The sequence below is a fragment of the Oryza brachyantha genome, chromosome 3 (assembly GCF_000231095.2).
Source record: "Oryza brachyantha chromosome 3, ObraRS2, whole genome shotgun sequence".
Classification (NCBI taxonomy): Eukaryota; Viridiplantae; Streptophyta; class Magnoliopsida; order Poales; family Poaceae; genus Oryza; species Oryza brachyantha.
Genome location: NC_023165.2, coordinates 27,054,311 through 27,074,574, shown reverse-complemented (window position 1 = coordinate 27,074,574; position 20,264 = coordinate 27,054,311). Strand labels below are relative to the sequence as shown.

Below are 20,264 nucleotides of genomic sequence, written 5' to 3'. Positions count from 1 at the left end.
GACGGCGGCAAGAAGATCGAGCAGCAGAACGAAGCCAACCAGCGGCGGCATTGCCATTGGTGAGAAGAAAAGGGAGCGGCCAACGAGGCACGAGGGCGTGTCGTCGGTGTTCCTCTACCTGCGCGGCGGTGCCGTGGGGGAGGAGATGAAGCTGAGCAAGTTCAATTCAACGGCACCAATGCCGCGGTGGTGGTCAATGGCAGCGGGTACACGTGGGCGTTCATGGCGAACAGCGAGCGGCCGGCCCTGGCAGGGGTAACCACATCGAGGTGTGTTGGCATTCCGGCGTCCGCCTCATCATCGTCTCTGCTTCGTCGTCTCCAAGACCGACGACGGCTAGTGTTATCCAGATATTGCTAACAACCGTAAATCTATAGATTAGTTACCACTTAATTACCAGTATACTCCTATTGATTATCTGTTCGTTTTTCGTTTTGTGAGGTTCTTCTGTCCTTTTAGATAAATCTTAATTCAAGACGAACACATCAATTGCTCTTTCAATCACCCTCAAAAAAAGAAAATTGCTCGTTCAATCCCGGCGCTTAACCATGCATCTTATGGATTTTATTCCAAGTTCCCATCAAAAGAAATTTCAACATCATGTGATTTTTGGTTTAAGGGAGAGAGGGAAGGCCGTGCCAACACCATTACAAAGTTGAGAAAACATTCATAACAAAGCATTGTAACACTCTGAGGGGAGTGGATTTAAAAATCTCAAGAGAATGTCTCCTCATCTGTTGCATGCTTAGTTATCAAATAATTTAAAAAATTTATAAAGATATATTAATATGAGATATATCATACACAGATATACAAGTTAAAATACGACTTCTACGATCCATAACAAAAATAACAAATTAAACTCTAAATGGTATATGTATGCTCAATCATATTTGTTTATTTTTGTTTTGGATTATACAAGTTGTATTTGAAATTATATATTTGTATAGTGATATATCTCGTATTAACTTATCTCCTTATTTTTTAACTTTTTTATAACTATTTGAATAACATATAATAGATAAGGGAACGTTTCCTTGAAAGTTTAAAATACTTTCCTCGTATTTGAGTCCGACACTCACAGCCAATCAAGTGTTTTTTATTTTGTTTACTTTAAATGTAAAATGTTTACATAAATATATATGTATATATATATATATATACACACACAAAAGCAAATCGCACGTACTTTGTAAGGGAATTTTATATTTTAAAAATATCATTAAGTAAGAGTAGTTGACACGTGTAATCCTTGGTTATTTTTTAAAAAAAAACAGAATACCAATAAAAAAGAAGAGGCATCATAAACTTTAAAATCCCAGTAAAAATAAAGGTCCACAAAACTCATTTGAAAACCCGAACTGTACTCTCACTCTCTCTCCCCTCACTCACTCACTCACTCCCTCCCTCCCTGTTCTATGGCGGCGGCGGCACGACGGGTGCGCGAGAGGGGAGCGCCGGCGGCGAAGGGGCGGCGCAGTGGGCGCATGACGGCTGGGCGGGGGCCATGGGGCGGGGCGGCGCGACACGAGGGTGACCCGCGTGTCGACGGGCTGGCGGTGACGGCGGCGCGACAGGGTAGGGTGGTGGCGGTGGTTCAGTGGCCGGCGGCGGGACGGCGCGGCACGAGGGTGCCCCGCGCGGCGACGGGGGCAGCGACCCGGCGCCGACGGCAGTCGACAGTCCTCCTCCCAGCCTTTCCGGACCCACGTGGGGGCCTACATGTCATCTGCTTTAGTGGTGGTGGCAGATTCAATGCCACCACAATTAGAATTTTTTTTATATGGTATATATATATACATATAAAAGTTTGTATATATATGTATAGTCCTCTTCATCGCTGTACAGACAGTCACACGCACGTAAACGTATACTACTATAAACCGATCGCGCACAGGAGTAGCCACTAGCCACCAGTACAGCACCCCACCTCCCCGACTCCGACTTGCCAACGCCGTCTCCCTCTCGAGCTCTTATAAATCGCAGGCTACCTACCTCGAGAAATCCACACCAACCAGCAAGCGCCGCCTCCAATCCACCCGTCGCCGACGCTATCTCGCCGCCGTGAAAGAAGGATCAAGGAAGTGTCACTGCGCGCGGCGATGAAGAGGAAGTGCCCCGACGACGAGGCGGCCTGCGGCGCCGGCGACGCCGCCATGTGCGTCACCGGCTGCGGCTTCTTTGGCTCCGACGCGACCAACAACATGTGCTCCCGGTGCTACCGGGAGCATCTCCTCGCCGCACCCGACAACGACGACGACGAAGACGACGACATCGCGGCCGCCGCCAAGGAGAAGTCGGCGACCAACCAAGAGCTGGCGGGCGCCTTCGCCTCCCCGCCGCCCGAGAAGAAGAAGGCCAGTCTGAGCGTCGCCGTCGCGTCGTCTTCTGACGCCGCCGCCGCCGCGATGTCAGCGACGGGAGAGCAGTCGGGTTCCGCCACGGCCAACCGGTGCGTGACATGCCGGAGGAAGGTGGGGCTGACGGGATTCAAGTGCCGGTGCGGAGGCACGTTCTGCGGCGGGCACCGCTACGCCGACGCTCACCGCTGCGGCTTCGACTACAAGACCTCCGGGAGGAAGAAGATCGCCAAGGATAATCCGGTCGTCGTCGCCGACAAACTGGGCTTCAGGATCTGAGCTCCTAGCTGCCATGAGAATCTACAAATTATCCCCGAGGGACAGTCAGGCCTCGTTTTGTTTGCAAAATTTTTTTACAAAAACATAATATGGATATAGGACACATATTTGAAATATTAAACGTAGTCTAATTATAAAATAAATTACAGATTCCATCAAGACAAATCTTTTGAGCCTAATTAATCCGTCATTAGCACATATTGGTTACTATAGCACTTATGACTAATCACATACTAAATAGGCTTAAAAGATTCGTCTCACAATTTTCTGTAATTAGTTTTAATGTTCATGTATATTTAATGTTCAATTTAGGTGTCCAAAAATTCGATGAGATCCTTTTGTCACTCAATTAAATCAATCAAAATAAGCTTGTTTTAATTGATTTACGCACCGGAAGAAGAAAAAATTGTTTGTTGATTCTGTTTCAATCCCTTCTTCCTTATATACTTATGGCTCTAGAGCGAAATAGAAGGGGTGCTACTTATTTGTTTTTCAGTGTTTTGAACACTGCCTACTGTTGCAGATGTCTAAATTTAAATTGACATGACGTATATACGGTGAAAATCGATAAACTCTCGCTAATTTTTTTTTCTGATAAGGTCCAATGAACCCCTCGATAGAACCACCCCTGGTGGCTCCTACACACAAATGTTTACATAAGATCAAGCGATCCACATGTGAATTTGATCGATGTTTTACTTTCGACAATCTCAATATATCAATTGACTCCCTAATAGCTACGCGTTTGCAGCAAGTTTCAGTGTGTGCGTGCATCTATATGACTGCGAGGTTCAATCCAGTTAATTCAGATCTGACCGATGCTGAATAGGGCCACTGGCGTCAGGCTGCGAGCTCTCGCTTCTGCTCACTCCGAAGCTCCATGGGAGCAACAGCGTACTCAAAATCATCCATGATAATGGAAGAAATCACTGGTTATTGCTCCGTTAATTTCCCCTAAGATGCAAGAATTCGACATATTTATGCTGATTACAGTAGTTCGCCAGAGAGAGAGACCGTCATGTAGCAGTTATTTTTAGTCAATCTAACAGGTTGACACAAAGATTGCATCTTTTGATCGCTAGGCGTGATTGAACACAAATGATCAATTATTGCTAACATTTAAACGTAAGAAAGAGGGGATCTTGAGGAGATTAATATTAAATCCATAAGGTTGGGTTATGTAAGCTACTCTGTCCACGCAGTCTGATCAACCTTATCAAGTTCCTCTATCTTCAAAGTCACACGATTTTGTCACTGATACATGATAATCTAAGCTGGCATGACATTAAAGTAAGAGGATCTCAATCCCTATCGCCGCAGCCTTCTCCACGTCGCCTCTTCTCTCGGGCCACTCGCCGCCATGCCACGCGCAGCGGACGTGAGGCCCACGAGGAGGTTGACGTGGGCCCATATTAATTGGGCCGGCCCATTGATGGATACGTGGGCCTGATAAGGCCTCGTTTGGCTGGCGGGTAAAAGGCCGGGATCCCGGCCTGTTTCCCGGTCCCAAAGGAGAAGCCCACCACGAGGGGGGACAAATCCCTGGGCACAAAAAATCCATTTGGCAAGACCCGGGAAGGTAGGATTCCCGGCCCAATCCACTCCAAACCCTAGAGAAATCACACCACTACTCCACCCGATGGAACTCTGCCACCGACGCCTCCAGAAAAAACAAAGACATCGGCAGGCGTCGCTACCTCGCTCGTCGTCCGCCGGCGCCAACGCTGTCGCCCCTTCCACGTCCTCCGGCACCACCTCCTCTCCCTCCACAGCCATCAGCGCCACCTCCTCGTCGTTCGTCGGCGCCGGCACCCCCTTCCACGTCCGTCGCCGCGGCCTCTCCCTCCACAGCTACCGGCACCGCATCCTCCCTCTAGCTCCACCGCCGCCGCCGTCTCCCTCCAGTCCCTCCACATCTGCCGGTTTCGTGCTCACGCTCCAACTCCATCAACAATACCATCAGCAGGTACATCATGTGTAGCCGATCTGATCCTCCATGTTGTTTCTTGGATTAGTGCGGTCACAAATTAATTAAACCGAAGATTGTTAACGGACACCCAAGATTTGTCTCTCGTTGCTAGTTGCAATCAATCTGTTTTTTGGTGCAGTGAATCTAACCATACATGCAGTATTATGTCCCTACACTGTATTGAACTTTCTTTTGCTAAAATTTATTGAGTTTAGTTCAGCTTCAATATTATGTCCCTATATTGTACTGAACTTACTTTTGCTTAAATTTTTTGAGTTTAGTTCAGCTTCAATATTATGTCCATGTACTATCCTGAAGTTTATTTTTACTGAAATTTTTTGAGTTTAGTTCATCTTCAATATCATGTCCCTGCACTGTACTGAACTTTATTTTTGTTGAATTTTATTGAGTTTAGTGCAAACCTGATAAAAATATTATAGTATACATGAATCTTGTGCATTTTTCTATTGTTTGTAGTAAAAAAATGAGTTCAAGGGCTACTAGACGGGTGTGGGAGGAAGATGATGATGATATGATTCTTTTCCTTCTTCCTTCTTTGCATCTTTTGGGTACTGGTGAGGGGAGAGATAAAACACCTAGGCATACCTCAACCCAATCTGGCGCAGATAAAGTGACAGAAGTACTTGAAGGGCATGTGATGAATTGTCTTGTAGCATACCGTATGGAACCGGAGGTCTTTAAAAGTATTGCTAGTTTTTTTAGAAGGAAGAATTTGGCGTGTGACACTAGGGGAGTTAGAGTTGAGGAAAAACTTGCTATGTTCATGTATATGCTATCCCATAATGCAAGTTACCAAGATATGCAGTATGAATTCAAGCATAGCGGGGAGACCATACACCGACATATTAAGGCATTTTTCGAGATAGTTCCTACTCTTGCTCACATATTCATTAAGCCTCCTCTTGCAAACCAAACTCACTCGAAGATCTCATCAAATCCTCGCTTCTTTCCCTACTTCAAGGTGCAATACTAACTTGGTATTTGTGCAAAATAAATTATTTTTAAAAATAAAATCACTCATATTTTTATATTATTTTGACAGAATTGCTTAGGAGCAATTGATGGTACTCATGTTTCAATCACTATAAACCTGAGATTGTAGCTCCATATAGGAACAGAAAGAGTACACTAAACCAAAATGTCATGTTAGCTTGTGATTTTGACTTAAACATCACATTCATTTCTTGTGGCTGGGAGGGTTCTGCCACGGATGCTCGCGTGCTTAGATCCGCTCAGCTAAGTGGTTTTCGTGTACCCGAGGGTAAATTTTACTTGGTTGATGGTGGATATGCCAACACTCCTTCATTTCTTGCTCCTTACCGTGGCGTTCGGTACCATCTTAAGGAGTTTGGGCGTGGTCATCGGCGGCCAACAAACTATAAGGAATTATTCAATCAAAGCCATGCATTATTGCGTAACCACATAGAGAGGGCTATTGGAGTTTTGAAGAAGCGTTTCCCGATTTTGAAAGTAGGAACCTTTCACCCTATTGAGAACCAAATGAGGATACCAACAGCAGCAGCTGTGTTTCACAATCTAATTAGAGGGTACAATGGCGATGAAAGATGGTTGGATCATCAGCCACATGACCCACACAACATATCACTTGAAGATTTTGTTGATGTTCCAGATGGAGACAGTGAATATAACAATGATGTTAGCGCACTTAATAATTAAACTCAGCAAGGAAATGTTATTAGGGATGCTATTGCAATGGCTATGTGGAATGATTATGTGCATGGTCATCCTAATCTATTATAATTATGTATTTAAATGAGATGTACATGATATAATAAATGATTGTATTATGCCCTTGTTTTCCTACAAAAGCAATGATGATCGGCAGAGGTTCACCAAAATTTGCTTTTCTACAAGCAAAATCTACTTCAAAAAAAAAATCACCAAAGAGCCAGAGAAGGGAAACTTCACCAAAAACCATTCTCTCGCAAAGGAAGACAATAACCCCAAGAGGTATCAAATTTTTTATGCATTGTTTCTTTCTGAATTATCCATGTTGTGAAGCAATTTTCTCAAATATTTCTAACATTTTGTATTTATTATTTCTGTAAGCAGTGGGAGAACAAGCAAGAGCTTCCTGGAACTCCATATTAGAAAAGGGTTTAGTCGATGTTATGCATGAAAACATGAACTCATTCTGCAGAACCCAAAATGGATGGACACCTGAAGGGTGGAAAATGATTGTGCTTGGTTTTCATGATAAGTTTCCACATGTGACGTTTTCAAGAGGACAAATACAAGATAAAGAAAAGGAGCTTAAGAGAGATTACAGGTGCTTGAAAGATGCAAGATCACAAAGTGGAGTTTCTTGGGATGATAAGCTTGGGATGATTGTTGCTGATGACCCTACATTATGGAGTAATATCTGTTTTGTAAGTTCTTTTCACAAGTTCCTGTGATTGTCATAAATTCTCCTACTCAATTGTCTCATTTTTTTTTATTATTAACAGTCTTTTCCTCCAGCTAAGAAGTTCCGCAACAAACCTTTTCCTATCTTTGAAGCTTTAGGGGAGTTATATGATGGTAATTTATTAATTCTCACATCTATCTATAAACCATTCAAACCATCATTTATTTATCTATTGACATGCATTATCTCTTCTTGACTAGGTCAAACTGCTGAGGGCCTCTTAAGCTTCACATCCCTTCAGCCAACAAATACACAAGATCAAACAACAAACCCACAAGATGATGTTGTTACAGAAATAGGTGCTGATGAGTTTGAGAATCAGGATGACATGACCAATGATGATCCAACCACAACAAGTGAGCATATAGAAGTGGAGGCATCAACTCAATTCAATGAAAGACAATCCGCCAGTACTTCAAGAAATAGGCCCCTTGAGGATAAAAGACAGAAGAACCCCAAAAGACGCAAGCAAAATGGTAACGTGGCTGAAATGATGGAGAAGTATATAGAGCTACGACATAAACAAGTTGAGGATGAAATGGCACGGGAGAAAGAGCTTGCGAAGCAAGTTGATGAATATTCAATCAAGAATTGTATCGCTGTCTTGAGCACAATGAAAGAACTATCCCCTGAGGAAACTGCACATGCATTTAATGTTTTCAAGGATACTCAGAATAGAGAGATCTTCATGAGTGTTGATCCGACGTCTAGAATTTTGTAGCTGAGACTTTAGATGGTGAGTGGCACTTGTGATTATGATATTGTATTTTCATTACTGTCATCCTAGCATGTTGTGTTTAATTTTAATATTTCTTGCATTAACAGGGTCAATATACATGAGATTGGACTTTTTTGTGAGGTATGTCAATATAGAGGTGTTCAGGGCTGCATATGTCCTAACTATTTATTGTGATTACTGGTTACTAATTAACAAAAATAAGTACTCATATTGTTGTATATAAATGAACTATTCTTTATGATCCATTGATAGTGTTCTTTTGGCAGCTAGTGTTATTCTAACATGAATGGACATAAACTAGCAAAGAAAATTACACATACATGCCTTTGATAATGTTCTACTATACATCAATAGTGTTCAGTTATGAACTTTGGTGTGCTCATATATTGCTCATGCAAAGTTTCAGCCCACTGCAGAGGCATGTTTTCCAGTTTCATGTTTAGTAGAGAAATGTACATTCTCTTTTTCTAATTATCAACATGGATAGATATTCAGTATATATAGCTAATCTTTTTGGTCTATACATCAACCTGATTGTATTTTACACGAGTGTGTTGATTTTAATCTTTCATTAGATTGCAATGCTCATATATCTTGCTACTATTTTTTCATACAGGTAATGGAGATACTACTATAGGGTGAAGAACGAATGCTAAAACTAGGAAATATAGGAAGCTTTGAGCAACTCTTGTAGCAAAATCTTCTTCGGTTCTTAATATTATGGACAAAATTAGATTTTGAAAGTTGGTTCCTAAATGTATTGGGTATTAATTCACGTGTTGTGGATTCTGGGAATGTGGAATTCACTACTTGTGGATTCAGGGATTGCACCAATCTTGGTCTCTATTAGCATGTACTTTGTTTAGTACTACAATATTCATTCTGGGATTGTAATTATTCATCTGATTTTCATGCTATTTAATAACGTTTTTTTAGTATTTATGAATTTTATAATTAATTAATTTAGATATATTGATGTTGTATTCAAAATTTTCCAAGTGGTATTCAGAAGACCACAAGCATTATGCCCGTCCGTGCTCATCAAAGAGAACACCTGTGTAATGCTGCTGGCCCATACATTTTGTCCGTCCGTGGGAGGGGAACGACGGAGGGGATTGGGTGGTGGGAGGGGATCCACCCCATCCCTCCCTGGTGGTGTTTTCCCTCGGGGAAAATTATACACATGAGCCAAACAAGGCCTAAAAGGGAACAAAAGATGGTTCGGAACGGGATTCCTGCCCACGTGATTACAGCGCGTGGACCAGTCCATCTGATAAAAATTACGGGCCTTGTGGGCCTGTCATGTTTGAAAACCCTTCCATCAAAATAAAAAACAATGTATCTAGGAAAAAAATGTTGTCACTAAGATCAATCTCAATAAGAATTTTATAGAGATGTCATGCATATTAATTAGGTGACACATCATTAAAAAAAAATATTTGCATGAGACTATGAGGAGACAGAGAATTAGTTTCATGGCTATAAAACCTTTAGGCACCGTTACCAAGTCTGTATTGAGGGGCTTGAGACGTTTCATGCAATCAAACACTCTCTGTATGCAATCAAACTTTTAGCGGTAATTAAATGTTTTGTTTAGCTTTAAAAATGATACGATGAAACGTTACACTGTAAGTAACTGTTTCATGCATCGTTTCATCGAATTAGCTGTTTTGAAAAACCGTGTAGTGAAACTAAGCATCGAGACTGGCCAAATGAAGCACTAACTGTCCAATTGTGCAACGCTGCTTCATGGAATTTGGTGCCTACTATGTTACCGGTTTCAGCTGTTGCTTTGACCATCCGTTTTGCCCTTAATGAAGCTTGACTAGCTAACAAAAAACTAAACTTTCAACTAAATTCGATTAACCAGTCTGTTCACGAGACCAATGAGCGGGGATACCACTGCAGCGTTACTGGTTGATACGTTGGACCAAACCTATTCATTAATGATTAGCACTGTTCCGGAGGATCCAAACCCCGAGTAGAACCAGTATAATAAATGATGTAAATTGACTCCAAAATTATTATATTATGGCCTTGTTTAGTTTTCCAAATTTTTTTTCCAAAAACATCCCATTAAATTTTTGGACACCTAACTAAAGCATTAAACATAGATGAACCAAAAAAACTAATTACACAGTTACGAAAGAAATGTTGAGACGAATCTTTTAAGCATAATTAGTCCATAATTAGCCATAAGTGCTACAGTAGCCAAAAAACTAATTAAGCTCAAAAGATTCGTCTCGCGATTTTCAGGCTAGCCGTGAAATTCGTTTTTCCATTCGTGCCCGAAAACCCTTCCGACATTTGATCAAACATTTAACGTGACACTTCTCCCAAAAATTTTCTCAATCTAAACACTCCCTATACTTATGCTGATGTGAAGAACAGATAAAAAAATTGAAGAAAAACATGTTACATATTTATAGCCAGTTGTAACATGGACTGCAAGATAATCATGCAAGATAATACATGTGTATGAGTGTATGAGATATAGAACAAACATTAACGATGTTGTATATATTGTGTATAACTATTGCACAAGTTATGTTTATATTAGTTATTAATAAAAAATTAAAACTATTAATTAGTTCTTCTATTAACCTTTATTAGGTCAATGTCAATGCATAGTTTCATGACATAATTATCAAGACTGTAAATTAGATAATCGAGCCAGATAAGTTTTATGGGGATAAAACTACTCTCTCATCACATAAAACTCTAAATCAACAATTTTACTGATATAGCATCCTATTTTATATGCATGATACCCACGTGAAACGTGCTACTCATTTAGCCACCCACACATGTATCCATCGAACAACACATGGAGACTGCAAGTGGGCCCCACAGCAATCGCCCTCAGGTTGAATCTCCGCTTCTAGAAGCATCCCCGCTCCTAATCCCCACCAAATTATACCATTTCCACCCAGTTTAATCAATTAAGCCTTTTAGCCCGACCCAAGTGGCCAAGTCACCACTCCCCAACCACCCCCTAATCACAGGAGTAATCAAATTTTAATCACCCTACCTTTTAAAAAAAAATATAAAACGAACGCGAAAAGCCGCGGACGAATGCGGAAATGTCCCGGCATTTTTAATACCCCTCGACGCCACGCAGCTCGCCCAAAGGAGAAAAGTAAAGTAGAAAAGAAATAAAAAGAGAGAAAGCGACGCGAAAAGCAGAAAGGAAAACTCCGTTCTCTCCTGGAAGAAGAACAGGTGGGGGGGGAGGGAGAGGAGAGGAGAGGAGAGGCGACCACCGCGTAGGCTGTCGCGCAGATCCGATCGATCGAGCTCTCTCCTCCTCCTCGTCCTCGCGGTAAGGCTCGATCTGGGGTCGCTTGCTGTTGGCCGCGGCCTGTAATCGCGCGGTGGTATGGTTGGTGGTCGTTTTGGTGGGAGATTTTCGGGTTGGTTCGTGGGATTGTTCGATGCGTGTGGTCGTGGATGCTGTTGGTCTTAGGATTGATTGAACGGCTCGTTGGATGAGGAGTAGATGGATTCGTGGATGATAATTAGGAAGGGATTAGCAAAATTAGCATGTGTCTGATTTTGGTGTGATTGTGGTGATGGGTAATTGGCGTTTGACTTTTGGTTACGATAGTATGGGGGATAAATTTACGCAGAAGAGACTAGTTTTCAGATAGGGGAATCCTTGCCGGCCTTGATTACACGCCAGAAGTAGCTTCTCGCATATGGAATTATTGACCAGCAGCATAGCAAGTGCCTTTAGCCGGCAGGATAGCTTTCGTGTGGTGTTCACTTTCCGTCGACGGGATATTGCTGAAGTTTATTGCGGTTTACTCAGGAGAGATTGTAATGATGATTAACCGAGTTTTAGTGATCTAAGCATGAGAATTCACTAATGGTGTTGTTTGCCGTCCAAGAACATGGCAATTGGTGACTACACAAGGTTTTCCTATGAGCATATGGAAATGATAATACATCAAGCAAGCTTATTACTAGTATATGATTGCTTCATGTTTTGACTTGCTTTAGCTCATCGTGATGACATTTCTCTGTTTTGCTGGGCCGGTCTCACAATTTACTGCATGCACATTTTTAGTTTGTCTACCACATGTGTGCACTAGGCAGCATTTCTATCATCAGGTAATACAAATTAAAAAGTGATCTGGTTTAATCTAGCCTCTCTTTGTATAAGTAATTTTTTTGTCTGTCTATTTATATAGCCAGAGAATATACCTATTGAGAATGTGAGTAGCCCAATCAGGCAGATGTTGATTAACCAGTCTCTGTTGATTGTCGAGGTCTGATCACATGTGCTAACTGCTTGCTTGGTTTCTCAGTCCATATGGTGCTTCTTTGGTTGCATTCAGTGAATGCCTGTGTTCTGTGACATCTGATCCCAATGATAGGAATAGGTTACTTAATTTGTGTTGTATGTGGGGATGAGTTATTGTCACAGATACGGCAGATCCCCTTGTGTTGTTGCCCTTGGTTGATCAGATGCAAAGGAGTTTTATTAGCACTGCTCTTTGTGACCTTGAACCTTAATGACAGGCACGACCAACTAAATTTGTTCTGTAAGTTGGGATGCTGTCTTGTAATGTATGATCTACCTAATTGGCCAATGATGTTATATAATAATGTTATACTCCACACTCGTGAGAAAATTCCTGCTGATTGGTTATGGCCATCTTATCCTTACCTAGTTCCAACTATCTTTTACATTTGGTGTGGTGGTCATGTTAAATGGTTTTGAAGCTTATTGATTATTGATAGGAATAGGTTACTTAATTTGTGTTGTATGTGGGGATGAGTTATTGTCACAGATACGGCAGATCCCCTTGTGTTGTTGCCCTTGGTTGATCAGATGCAAAGGAGTTTTATTAGCACTGCTCTTTGTGACCTTGAACCTTAATGACAGGCACGACCAACTAAATTTGTTCTGTAAGTTCGGTTGCTGTCTTGCCATGTATGATCTACCTAATTGGCCAATGATGTTATATAATAATGTTATACTCCACACTCGTGAGAAAATTCCTGCTGATTGGTTATGGCCATCTTATCCTTACCTAGTTCCAACTATCTTTTACATTTGGTGTGGTGGTCATGTTAAATGGTTTTGAAGCTTATTGATTATTGATTAATTGTTTTTTATAATGAAGGCGCAGTTGGTGTTCTGTACAATGGCACAAGAGAGCTGGAAAAAGGAGGCAGAGGAGACTGGAGTCCACACACCTGAGGCCCCTATATTGTGCGTTAACAACTGTGGCTTCTTTGGCAGCCGAATGACAGAGAATATGTGCTCAAAGTGTTACAGGGATACTGTTAAGGCCAGGACAGTGGCCAGTGTGGTGGAGAAGAAATCCCTTGTTTCATTGTCTTCCACACCTTTGGTATCAGAAGACACAGATGGAGGGTCTGGTTCTGTCGCAGCTGGGAAACAAGTAGTGGAGGACGATACACCAAAGCCACCCAGCAATCGTTGCTTATCATGCCAGAAGAAGGTTGGGTTGACGGGATTCAAGTGCCGCTGCGGAGGTACCTTCTGTTCAATGCACCGTTATGCCGATTCACACAAATGCACATTTGATTACAAGCAGGCCGGGAGGGAGCAGATAGCCAAACAGAATCCTATTGTGAAAGCTGACAAGATCACCAAAATCTGATGGCGGTTCTGGAGGACCGATGCTTATTGATTTGCTACTTGACCTGTCAAGTTTCCTTCAAAATTATACTTCAGGGGTTGGATGTATCTATCATTCTCCTGAGATTTGCTTTGCCAGTGAACGCCTTCGACAAACACCACGGATTGATGTCTGTCTCTAATACTGGAGCACTGCTCAAAGGGCTCGGGCACGCCTTCAAGACTATACATTCCTTGGTGTTTGCGTGGGAGTTTTCATTGGCACAGGTGCACTTCTCCTTATTTGCAGTATGAATAATGTAAATATTTATATTTTATCAATATGCGATTCTACTTATTACATTATTATGCTCAAGGTTCATCAGGCTTCCATGATCAACTGCCACTCTTTGTGTAAATAGATTACTGTGTGTTTTTGTGGTGCCATAATGGTATTACCCAGTGTCAATACCTCCTTAGCCAGAGCTTGTTTAGAAGGATTTCTGTTGGAGATAGGCATGGCTGTTCTGATTTTGTGTTGACAGTGATTTGATAGCACGAGGCAACCACTACTAGTACAAGATAAAATTCTCTATCAAGAGATAACAGTGGAGCACAATCAATTAACCATGGGATAGCCACTCAGTGGTTGAGAAGAACTGCTTGGCTGCATCAGTGCTCCATCTTTCAGGCACTGGTTTATTTATTAGTTGGTCAGCTCACCTACACATCTGCATGGGAACGAGTTATTTTCGCCAACTTGCAATGAAGGCAAAGTTCTGCATCTAGACTATACTTGACCCCGGAACCATGTGATCTCATCTTGGATTTGCATTCAAATCATCTCTATACTAACGAACTCTATAACGTAAAAAAGTAACCAAATCTGGATCAGTGCTAATTAAACATACTAGTACATGGTACTATGATGGTGCCCCCCATTGCATCCGAGTGATCATCTGAAAGAACCACACTTTGCAATGTCATCACCACTGTGTGAGCACATCAAGTTTGTGAAAAATTATCTCGGTATATATGCTGAAATGTACCATCAGTACAAAAGGATTTTACTAATTACTAACACCAAGAATGACCGTAATGAAAAGCCTGTGTAAAACTGTAGTAAATCAAGCTAATGCAGCAAGAACAAATGGAAGGAAGCCAGCCAGCACGGCGGCCGGTCGCCGGCGGTGGCCCGCCGAGGTGGCGGCGATCTGCACGGTGAAGTTGCAGGCCGGGGTGGAGGGGTCAGTCTGCGTGGGCATGGCGAGGCCCTGGAAGTCGCAGGCCTCGTCCTTCTGGTTCTGCACCTGGAAGTAGGCGTTGAAGGCGTAGGAGGCGTTGCCGTTGGCGTCCATGCCGGCGCAGGTGGAGCCGTAGCCGAGCGCCGTGCAGTCGGCGAAGGTGCAGGCGAAGTTGATGTTGTCGGCGAGCTTGCTGGTGTCCTTGGCGTTGGTGTTGACGACGCACCACGTCCTGGACAGGTACTGCACGTCCTTGGCCGGCACGAGCATGGTGTTCTGCCCCTGTCCGGTGAGGTCGACGGGGTACTTGGGCTGGCCGTCGAACCGGAGGATGCCCCAGTGGCGCTCGAAGCTGCCCGGCGCGACGCTCTTGGCGTCCTCGTCGAGGAGGCCGAAGAGGTAGACCTCGATGTACTGCCCCGGCCGGAGCGGCGTGCCGGCGTTGGCGGCGAGCCGCCTGAGGAGGCCGTTGTAGAAGCGCTGCGCGTAGGCGGCGGTGGCGTGCTTGTCGCCGTCGGTGGGCCAGCCGACCTCGCCGACGATGATGGGCATGTCGCCGTGCCCGACCGCCTTGAGCGCCGCCACCAGCGTGTCGAAGTTGGCGTCGAACACGTTGGTGTAGGAGATGCCGTTGTCGGCCACCGGCGTCGCGCCGCCGTCGAAGAAGGCGAAGTCGACGGGGAAGTTGTCGTTGAGGTAGAGGCTGATGAAGGGGTAGATGTTGACGGTGAAGGGCGCGCTGTTGTTGGCCAGGAACTGCACCATCTGCGTCATCAGGTCGGCGATGTCGGCGCGGAACCGCCCCGCCGACGGCACCTGCTGGTCCGCCGGTGAGTTGTACACGTCGGCGTTGAGCGGCACGGTGGCCTTGATGCTGTCCCCGAGGCCGGCGTCGTTCAGCGCGTTCTGGATGTTCATCAGCGCCGGCAGCGTCACCTTGTCGAACGTGCCGTTGTACGCCGCCAAGAACGGCTCGTTCCCGACGGCGACGTACCTGCAAACCCAAAGGGCATCAGTGGTCATATCACCACGGCGGCGCCATGAACGACGGCGACCGAGCAGGCAGCGAGGCGAAGCGGCTCACTTGATGGTGACGCCGCCGTCGAAGTTGTAGCGGGAGACGTTGCGCCGGACCCACTCCTTGGCAGTATCGTAGTCCGTGATGGAGTCGAGCATGACGTTGGGGATGGCGACCATGACCTCGATTCCCGTGCCGGCGAGCGCGCTGAGCGTGTCCTGGTCGGCATCGAACAGCTTCACCTTCTTGACGCCGTTGTCCTTGAGCAGCTGCGCGACGACCTTGGGCGGCAGCGGGTGCGACGCCTGCGTGCCCCAGTTCATCCCCAGCGCCTCCGCCGCCGAGAGGCTACCGCCGGACCACGACGCGGCCGCCGCCATTGCCACCATCACCACGCCGAGCCACCGCCGGAGCACGGCGAGATCCGCCATCGCGTTCGCCGATCACCACCTACCGCAATAGATCCCCTCCCAATCGCAGCAGGCGATAAACGCGGCCTCCTGGACAGCTATGGAACTCCGACCAAGAACTCCAGTACTTCTATCCAAAAAAAAATCAACTCCAAGATTCACGATCCGAGAACAGAGCCAAGCTCGATCACAACCAAACAATGGCGGCCCGTGAACAGACGAACGAACCAATCCTTATAAACGAGACCACGAGCTCGGTCTCAAAAACGCGGAGCTCCAAGAACGGCAATGGCGGCGTGTCCCAGCCTGGAGTACACCACCAGCACACCTGAAACGCGGTTACTTCTCACCGGCGATCACCGCCCACACATAAAAGAACAGCACGGAAAAGCGGATGAATTCACGTGTAAACGCCGCGAATTCGAGGAACCAAGATCCGGAAGTAAATGTATCAATCAGAGGGACAGGGACGTCGGGTTGGAGAGACGAACAAGCAGAAGACGGTGACGGGTGTGATGGGTACACGGGAGCCGAGGCGATCGGGGAGATCAGCAGCGGAAAGAGAAAGGAGGCATTGAAAGATGATTGCCGCCGCCGCCGGCGTCGACGAGCAGAAGACGCGGCGGGGCGGTGGATGGATGGGGGAGAGAGAGATCGTGGTGAGGTGGGGAGTGGTGGAGGAGAGGAGTGGTAGTAGTGGAGGGAGGACTCGGAGGGGCATTTTCGGTAAATTTGGGAGGGGGCGGGCGGTGCGGCGCGGCGCGGGACGACGACGTGGCACGCGGTTCGGCGGTTGACTGGTGGAGCCCACGTGGCGCGGGCGGGAGCGAGGGAGCTCGGCCCCCAGCCGGAACGCTAAACAAACAAAAGAAAAAAAGACAAAGAATAATCTGCGAGGGTCAGGGCGGTTTTCGGCCAATGGCCAGTTGCGACGACAATAGTGGTTGGACTATTCAAAATTTGGCTAGCTCTAACTAATGTTAAAGCAGATACAGTAGAGGTGCTAAGCCGACTTTAAAAATATTATTGCTGAGTTGTCAGAAATAAAGTAGGGGAGAGAAGATGGATGAATGCTTAATTTAGAGCCAGACTACACATAAATCAAGAAAAAGTATAACTTAAAAGATAAAAGAAGAGGATGTGATAGGATGCATAAAGAATATAATATTATTGTCATTATAGAGTAAGCTGAAAATTAGAGTCTCTTAGAGCATCCCCAACAGCTCATCCATTCCATCCTCTATTCTAGAAATAGAGAATGAAGAGTAAAATTTGAGCTACAATAGAACATCTATCTCATTATCTATTTTTGGATGTCATCCATATTAGGAGAGAGAAACTCTATATTTAGATGTTCTTTCTCCAATCCTCCAAATAGATATGGAGGATACCATATATAGATGATCTGCTAGAGTACAAAGAGATATGAAAGATAAAAATATTTTAGATGATCATCCAATTGAAGATATGGATGACTAAATTTAGATGAGTAGTTGGAGATGCTCTTATTATATGTGTGGGCTACAAAATTATTTGTATATGACATGAAATGAAATTGGAGTAGACAATGGATACTACTATTGATCTTGCTCTTAAGATTTAGTTAGCAAAAATGGCTATTCTGTTAAAGTGCACATCAATTTAGCTATGAAATCTTTTGACATGAATAGTTAAATTAGTATAAATTAGTATTTATACTGGGATGTATCATATCGAGCATTAGATTTTTTATTTTCAGTACTACTACTACCATGGTTGAAGCATGATTTTGCACTGTGAGTAGGAGTACGTTGTAAGGATCAGAAATAAATATGCATACCGTACTGTACGTGGAGCATGATCGGAGTATCATTTTGAGGTGGCGTTTGATAAGAAAATTTTTGGGAGAAGTGTCATGTCAAATATTTGACTGGATGTCGGAAGGGGTTTTCGGACATGAATGAAAAAACGACTTTCACGGCTAGCCTAGAAACCGCGAGACGAATCTTTTGAGTCTAATTAATCCGTAATCTTTTGAGTCTAATTAATCCGTCATAGCACATGTTGATTACTGTAGCACTTATGGCTAATTATGGGCTAATTAGGCTTAAAAGATTTGTCTCAAGATTTCTTCTATAACTGTGTAATTAGTTTTTTGGTTTATTTATATTTAATGTTTTATTTAAGTGTTTAACAATTCGATGTGATATTTTTAAAAAAACTTTTTAGAGGCCTGAATAACTCCTGCTGTACGCAGCAGACGAAAAATGGAGGGGACAAACGCGAGAGGGAGCGCCCCAAATGGGCGGCCGCTTTGCCTCGCCGGGATTCGCCGTGTCCAAGCCCGCCTCGCTCCCGGCTCCGGTCCATTCGGCCGTTACTCGCACCCCGCATTTACCAAAACGCCCCCGGTTCGAAATGACCACTTGCCAACCCAACCAGCCACGATCTGCTGCATTTCGCACATGTCGCCCACGCCACGCCACGCAACGCACGCTACTCGTGCCGCGCCTGGATCGGATACGATAGGCAGGCCGCCCGCCCCCATGGCGACCATTGTTTTTCGGTTTTTTCTTTCTCTTTTTTGGGTCTGTAGGCGAAGTGCTGGCACCATGTGAGCTCGACGCGTGCCACCGACATCGCCACTATGTTGCAGTCGAGGTTGGGGAAAGGTACCGTGCACCGCAGCTGCGGTAAGGTGCTTAAAACGCGGCTAAGGGCGTGTTTAGATTGAAAATTTTTTTTAGAAAAGTGTTATCGAATATTTGATTGGATGTTGGAATAGGTTTTTGGATACGAATGAAAAAACGAATTTCACGGCTAACTTGAAAACCGCAAGACGAATCTTTTGAGCCTAATTAATCCATCATCAGCACACGTGGGTTACTGTAACACTTATGGCTAATTATGGACTAATTAGGCTCAAAAGATTCGTCTCAGCATTTCTTCCGTAACTGTGCAATTAGGTTTTTGGTTCATCTATATTTAATACTTTATTTAGATGTCTAAAAACTCGATGTGATGTTTTTGAAAAAAAAGTTGGAAACTAAACGAGCCTAGACTGAAGCGAGACGTGCCGACCACGACCAGATGAGACCGTCAGCGTCGTGTTTTCACGAAACAACACATTAGTTAGAAAAAAATATGTACTTTTTAACATACGTGTTTTTTCTGATTAAAAGTAAATACAAAAATAAATTTAACTTTAAATTTAAGTTTAAGTGTTAAATTTTAGATTTGATTTATACGATAAAATATGAACTAGAATTCTTGGGCTCACACCAATCAATTCGCAATTCAGCACAGGGCCGCATAGGATGGAAGAGAAGAAAAACACAAGCTGTGGCTATCACGAAGCCGAGCGAGAGGAAAAGAATAATGCTTTGTTCTCCAGGTTAGATTTTTTCTGGTTTTTTTCACGGTTCTTATGTGCATAATTTCTCAAATACAAAGAGGTATGTTTTAAAAAATTTCTATACGTAAGTTTATCATGTCATCTTTATAAAACTTGATCTTTCTCTATTGTGGGAACTAAATCCTCGGCACTAGATAAGCTTGCGTACAAGGTGACATTAGCTCCAATCCTATCCATTCATCTTTGATCCAACGGCTGCATTTAGGTCCAGTATTTCTTTTGCCAGATTCGGTCTTCTACCAGTACTATAATGAACTTGTCTATGAGCCCTTCCTTTTCATTGATCCTAGTATTATGTATTTCATCTGGTCACCAAAAGACCTGGTAATATCCTTGTATTATTTATTTTGTTTGCTTCACCAAAATAATCCCCAAGAGCCGGTTCTTTTCAGCTTAAATGGTTTGACTACTTCTTGTTTTGTTTTCAAACAGCTAAATGATGTATTTTATAAAAAAAACTTCTATACATAAGTTGCTTTAAAGATCAAATAAATGTATTTTTAAGTTTTTACTAGTTATTACCAAATTAATCATATGCTAATCATATAGCATTTTTTTGCGAGTGACTAATCAGCAAAAAAGAATAGATGAAAAGAACTCACCCTAAGTACAAAAGACAATTTTTACATAGAAAAAATAGCACTATATAACCATGATAAAATTAAGTCACCCTCTGTTTGTAGAGCTAGTGAATAAAAAGAAATGCACCAGCCGGGAATCGAACCCGGGTCTGTACCGTGGCAGGGTACTATTCTACCACTAGACCACTGGTGCTCTTTTGATTGTTTTTCTTATAGCTAATTTGTGGT

General features: G+C 43.7%; 4 protein-coding genes and 1 non-coding gene across 6 annotated transcripts; 3 read left to right on the top strand and 2 right to left on the bottom strand.

The window, feature by feature from the left end:
* Positions 1-2,025: 2,025 nt before the first annotated feature.
* LOC102716862 (zinc finger A20 and AN1 domain-containing stress-associated protein 7-like) lies at positions 2,026-2,759 on the top strand. The gene has a single exon (XM_006651835.3). It carries the CDS (start codon positions 2,103-2,105, stop codon positions 2,637-2,639), a length of 537 nt encoding a protein of 178 aa, XP_006651898.2. The 5' UTR covers positions 2,026-2,102; the 3' UTR covers positions 2,640-2,759.
* A 4,057-nt stretch (positions 2,760-6,816) lies between these two features.
* Positions 6,817-8,677, top strand: LOC107303897. The gene is made up of 5 exons (XM_040522786.1): positions 6,817-7,019; positions 7,098-7,170; positions 7,258-7,793; positions 7,883-7,916; positions 8,413-8,677. The coding sequence occupies exons 1-3, from the start codon at positions 6,825-6,827 to the stop codon at positions 7,776-7,778; spliced, it is 789 nt and encodes a 262-aa protein (XP_040378720.1). The 5' UTR covers positions 6,817-6,824; the 3' UTR covers positions 7,779-7,793; positions 7,883-7,916; positions 8,413-8,677.
* Positions 8,678-10,908: 2,231 nt separating this feature from the next.
* On the top strand, positions 10,909-13,864 carry LOC102706367 (zinc finger A20 and AN1 domain-containing stress-associated protein 6). Of its 2 annotated transcripts, none has more exons than XM_015835329.2 (2): positions 10,909-11,118; positions 12,935-13,864. In XM_015835329.2, exon 2 carries the CDS (start codon positions 12,950-12,952, stop codon positions 13,430-13,432), a length of 483 nt encoding a protein of 160 aa, XP_015690815.1. In that variant the 5' UTR covers positions 10,909-11,118; positions 12,935-12,949; the 3' UTR covers positions 13,433-13,864. The 2 variants fall into 2 exon arrangements, with proteins under 2 accessions (XP_015690815.1, XP_006650711.1); XM_006650648.3 differs by having other exon boundaries at positions 10,911-11,118; positions 12,929-13,864.
* Positions 13,865-14,366: 502 nt separating this feature from the next.
* Positions 14,367-16,696, bottom strand: LOC102706086 (glucan endo-1,3-beta-glucosidase 8-like). Its single transcript, XM_006650647.3, has 2 exons — positions 15,718-16,696; positions 14,367-15,627 (listed from the first exon to the last, which is right to left on the bottom strand). Exons 1-2 carry the CDS (start codon positions 16,080-16,082, stop codon positions 14,517-14,519), a joined length of 1,476 nt encoding a protein of 491 aa, XP_006650710.2. The 5' UTR covers positions 16,083-16,696; the 3' UTR covers positions 14,367-14,516.
* A 3,462-nt stretch (positions 16,697-20,158) lies between these two features.
* Positions 20,159-20,229, bottom strand: TRNAG-GCC. Its single transcript has one exon. It is a non-coding gene; the product is annotated as a tRNA-Gly (tRNA).
* Between the last annotated feature and the right edge of the window lie 35 nt (positions 20,230-20,264).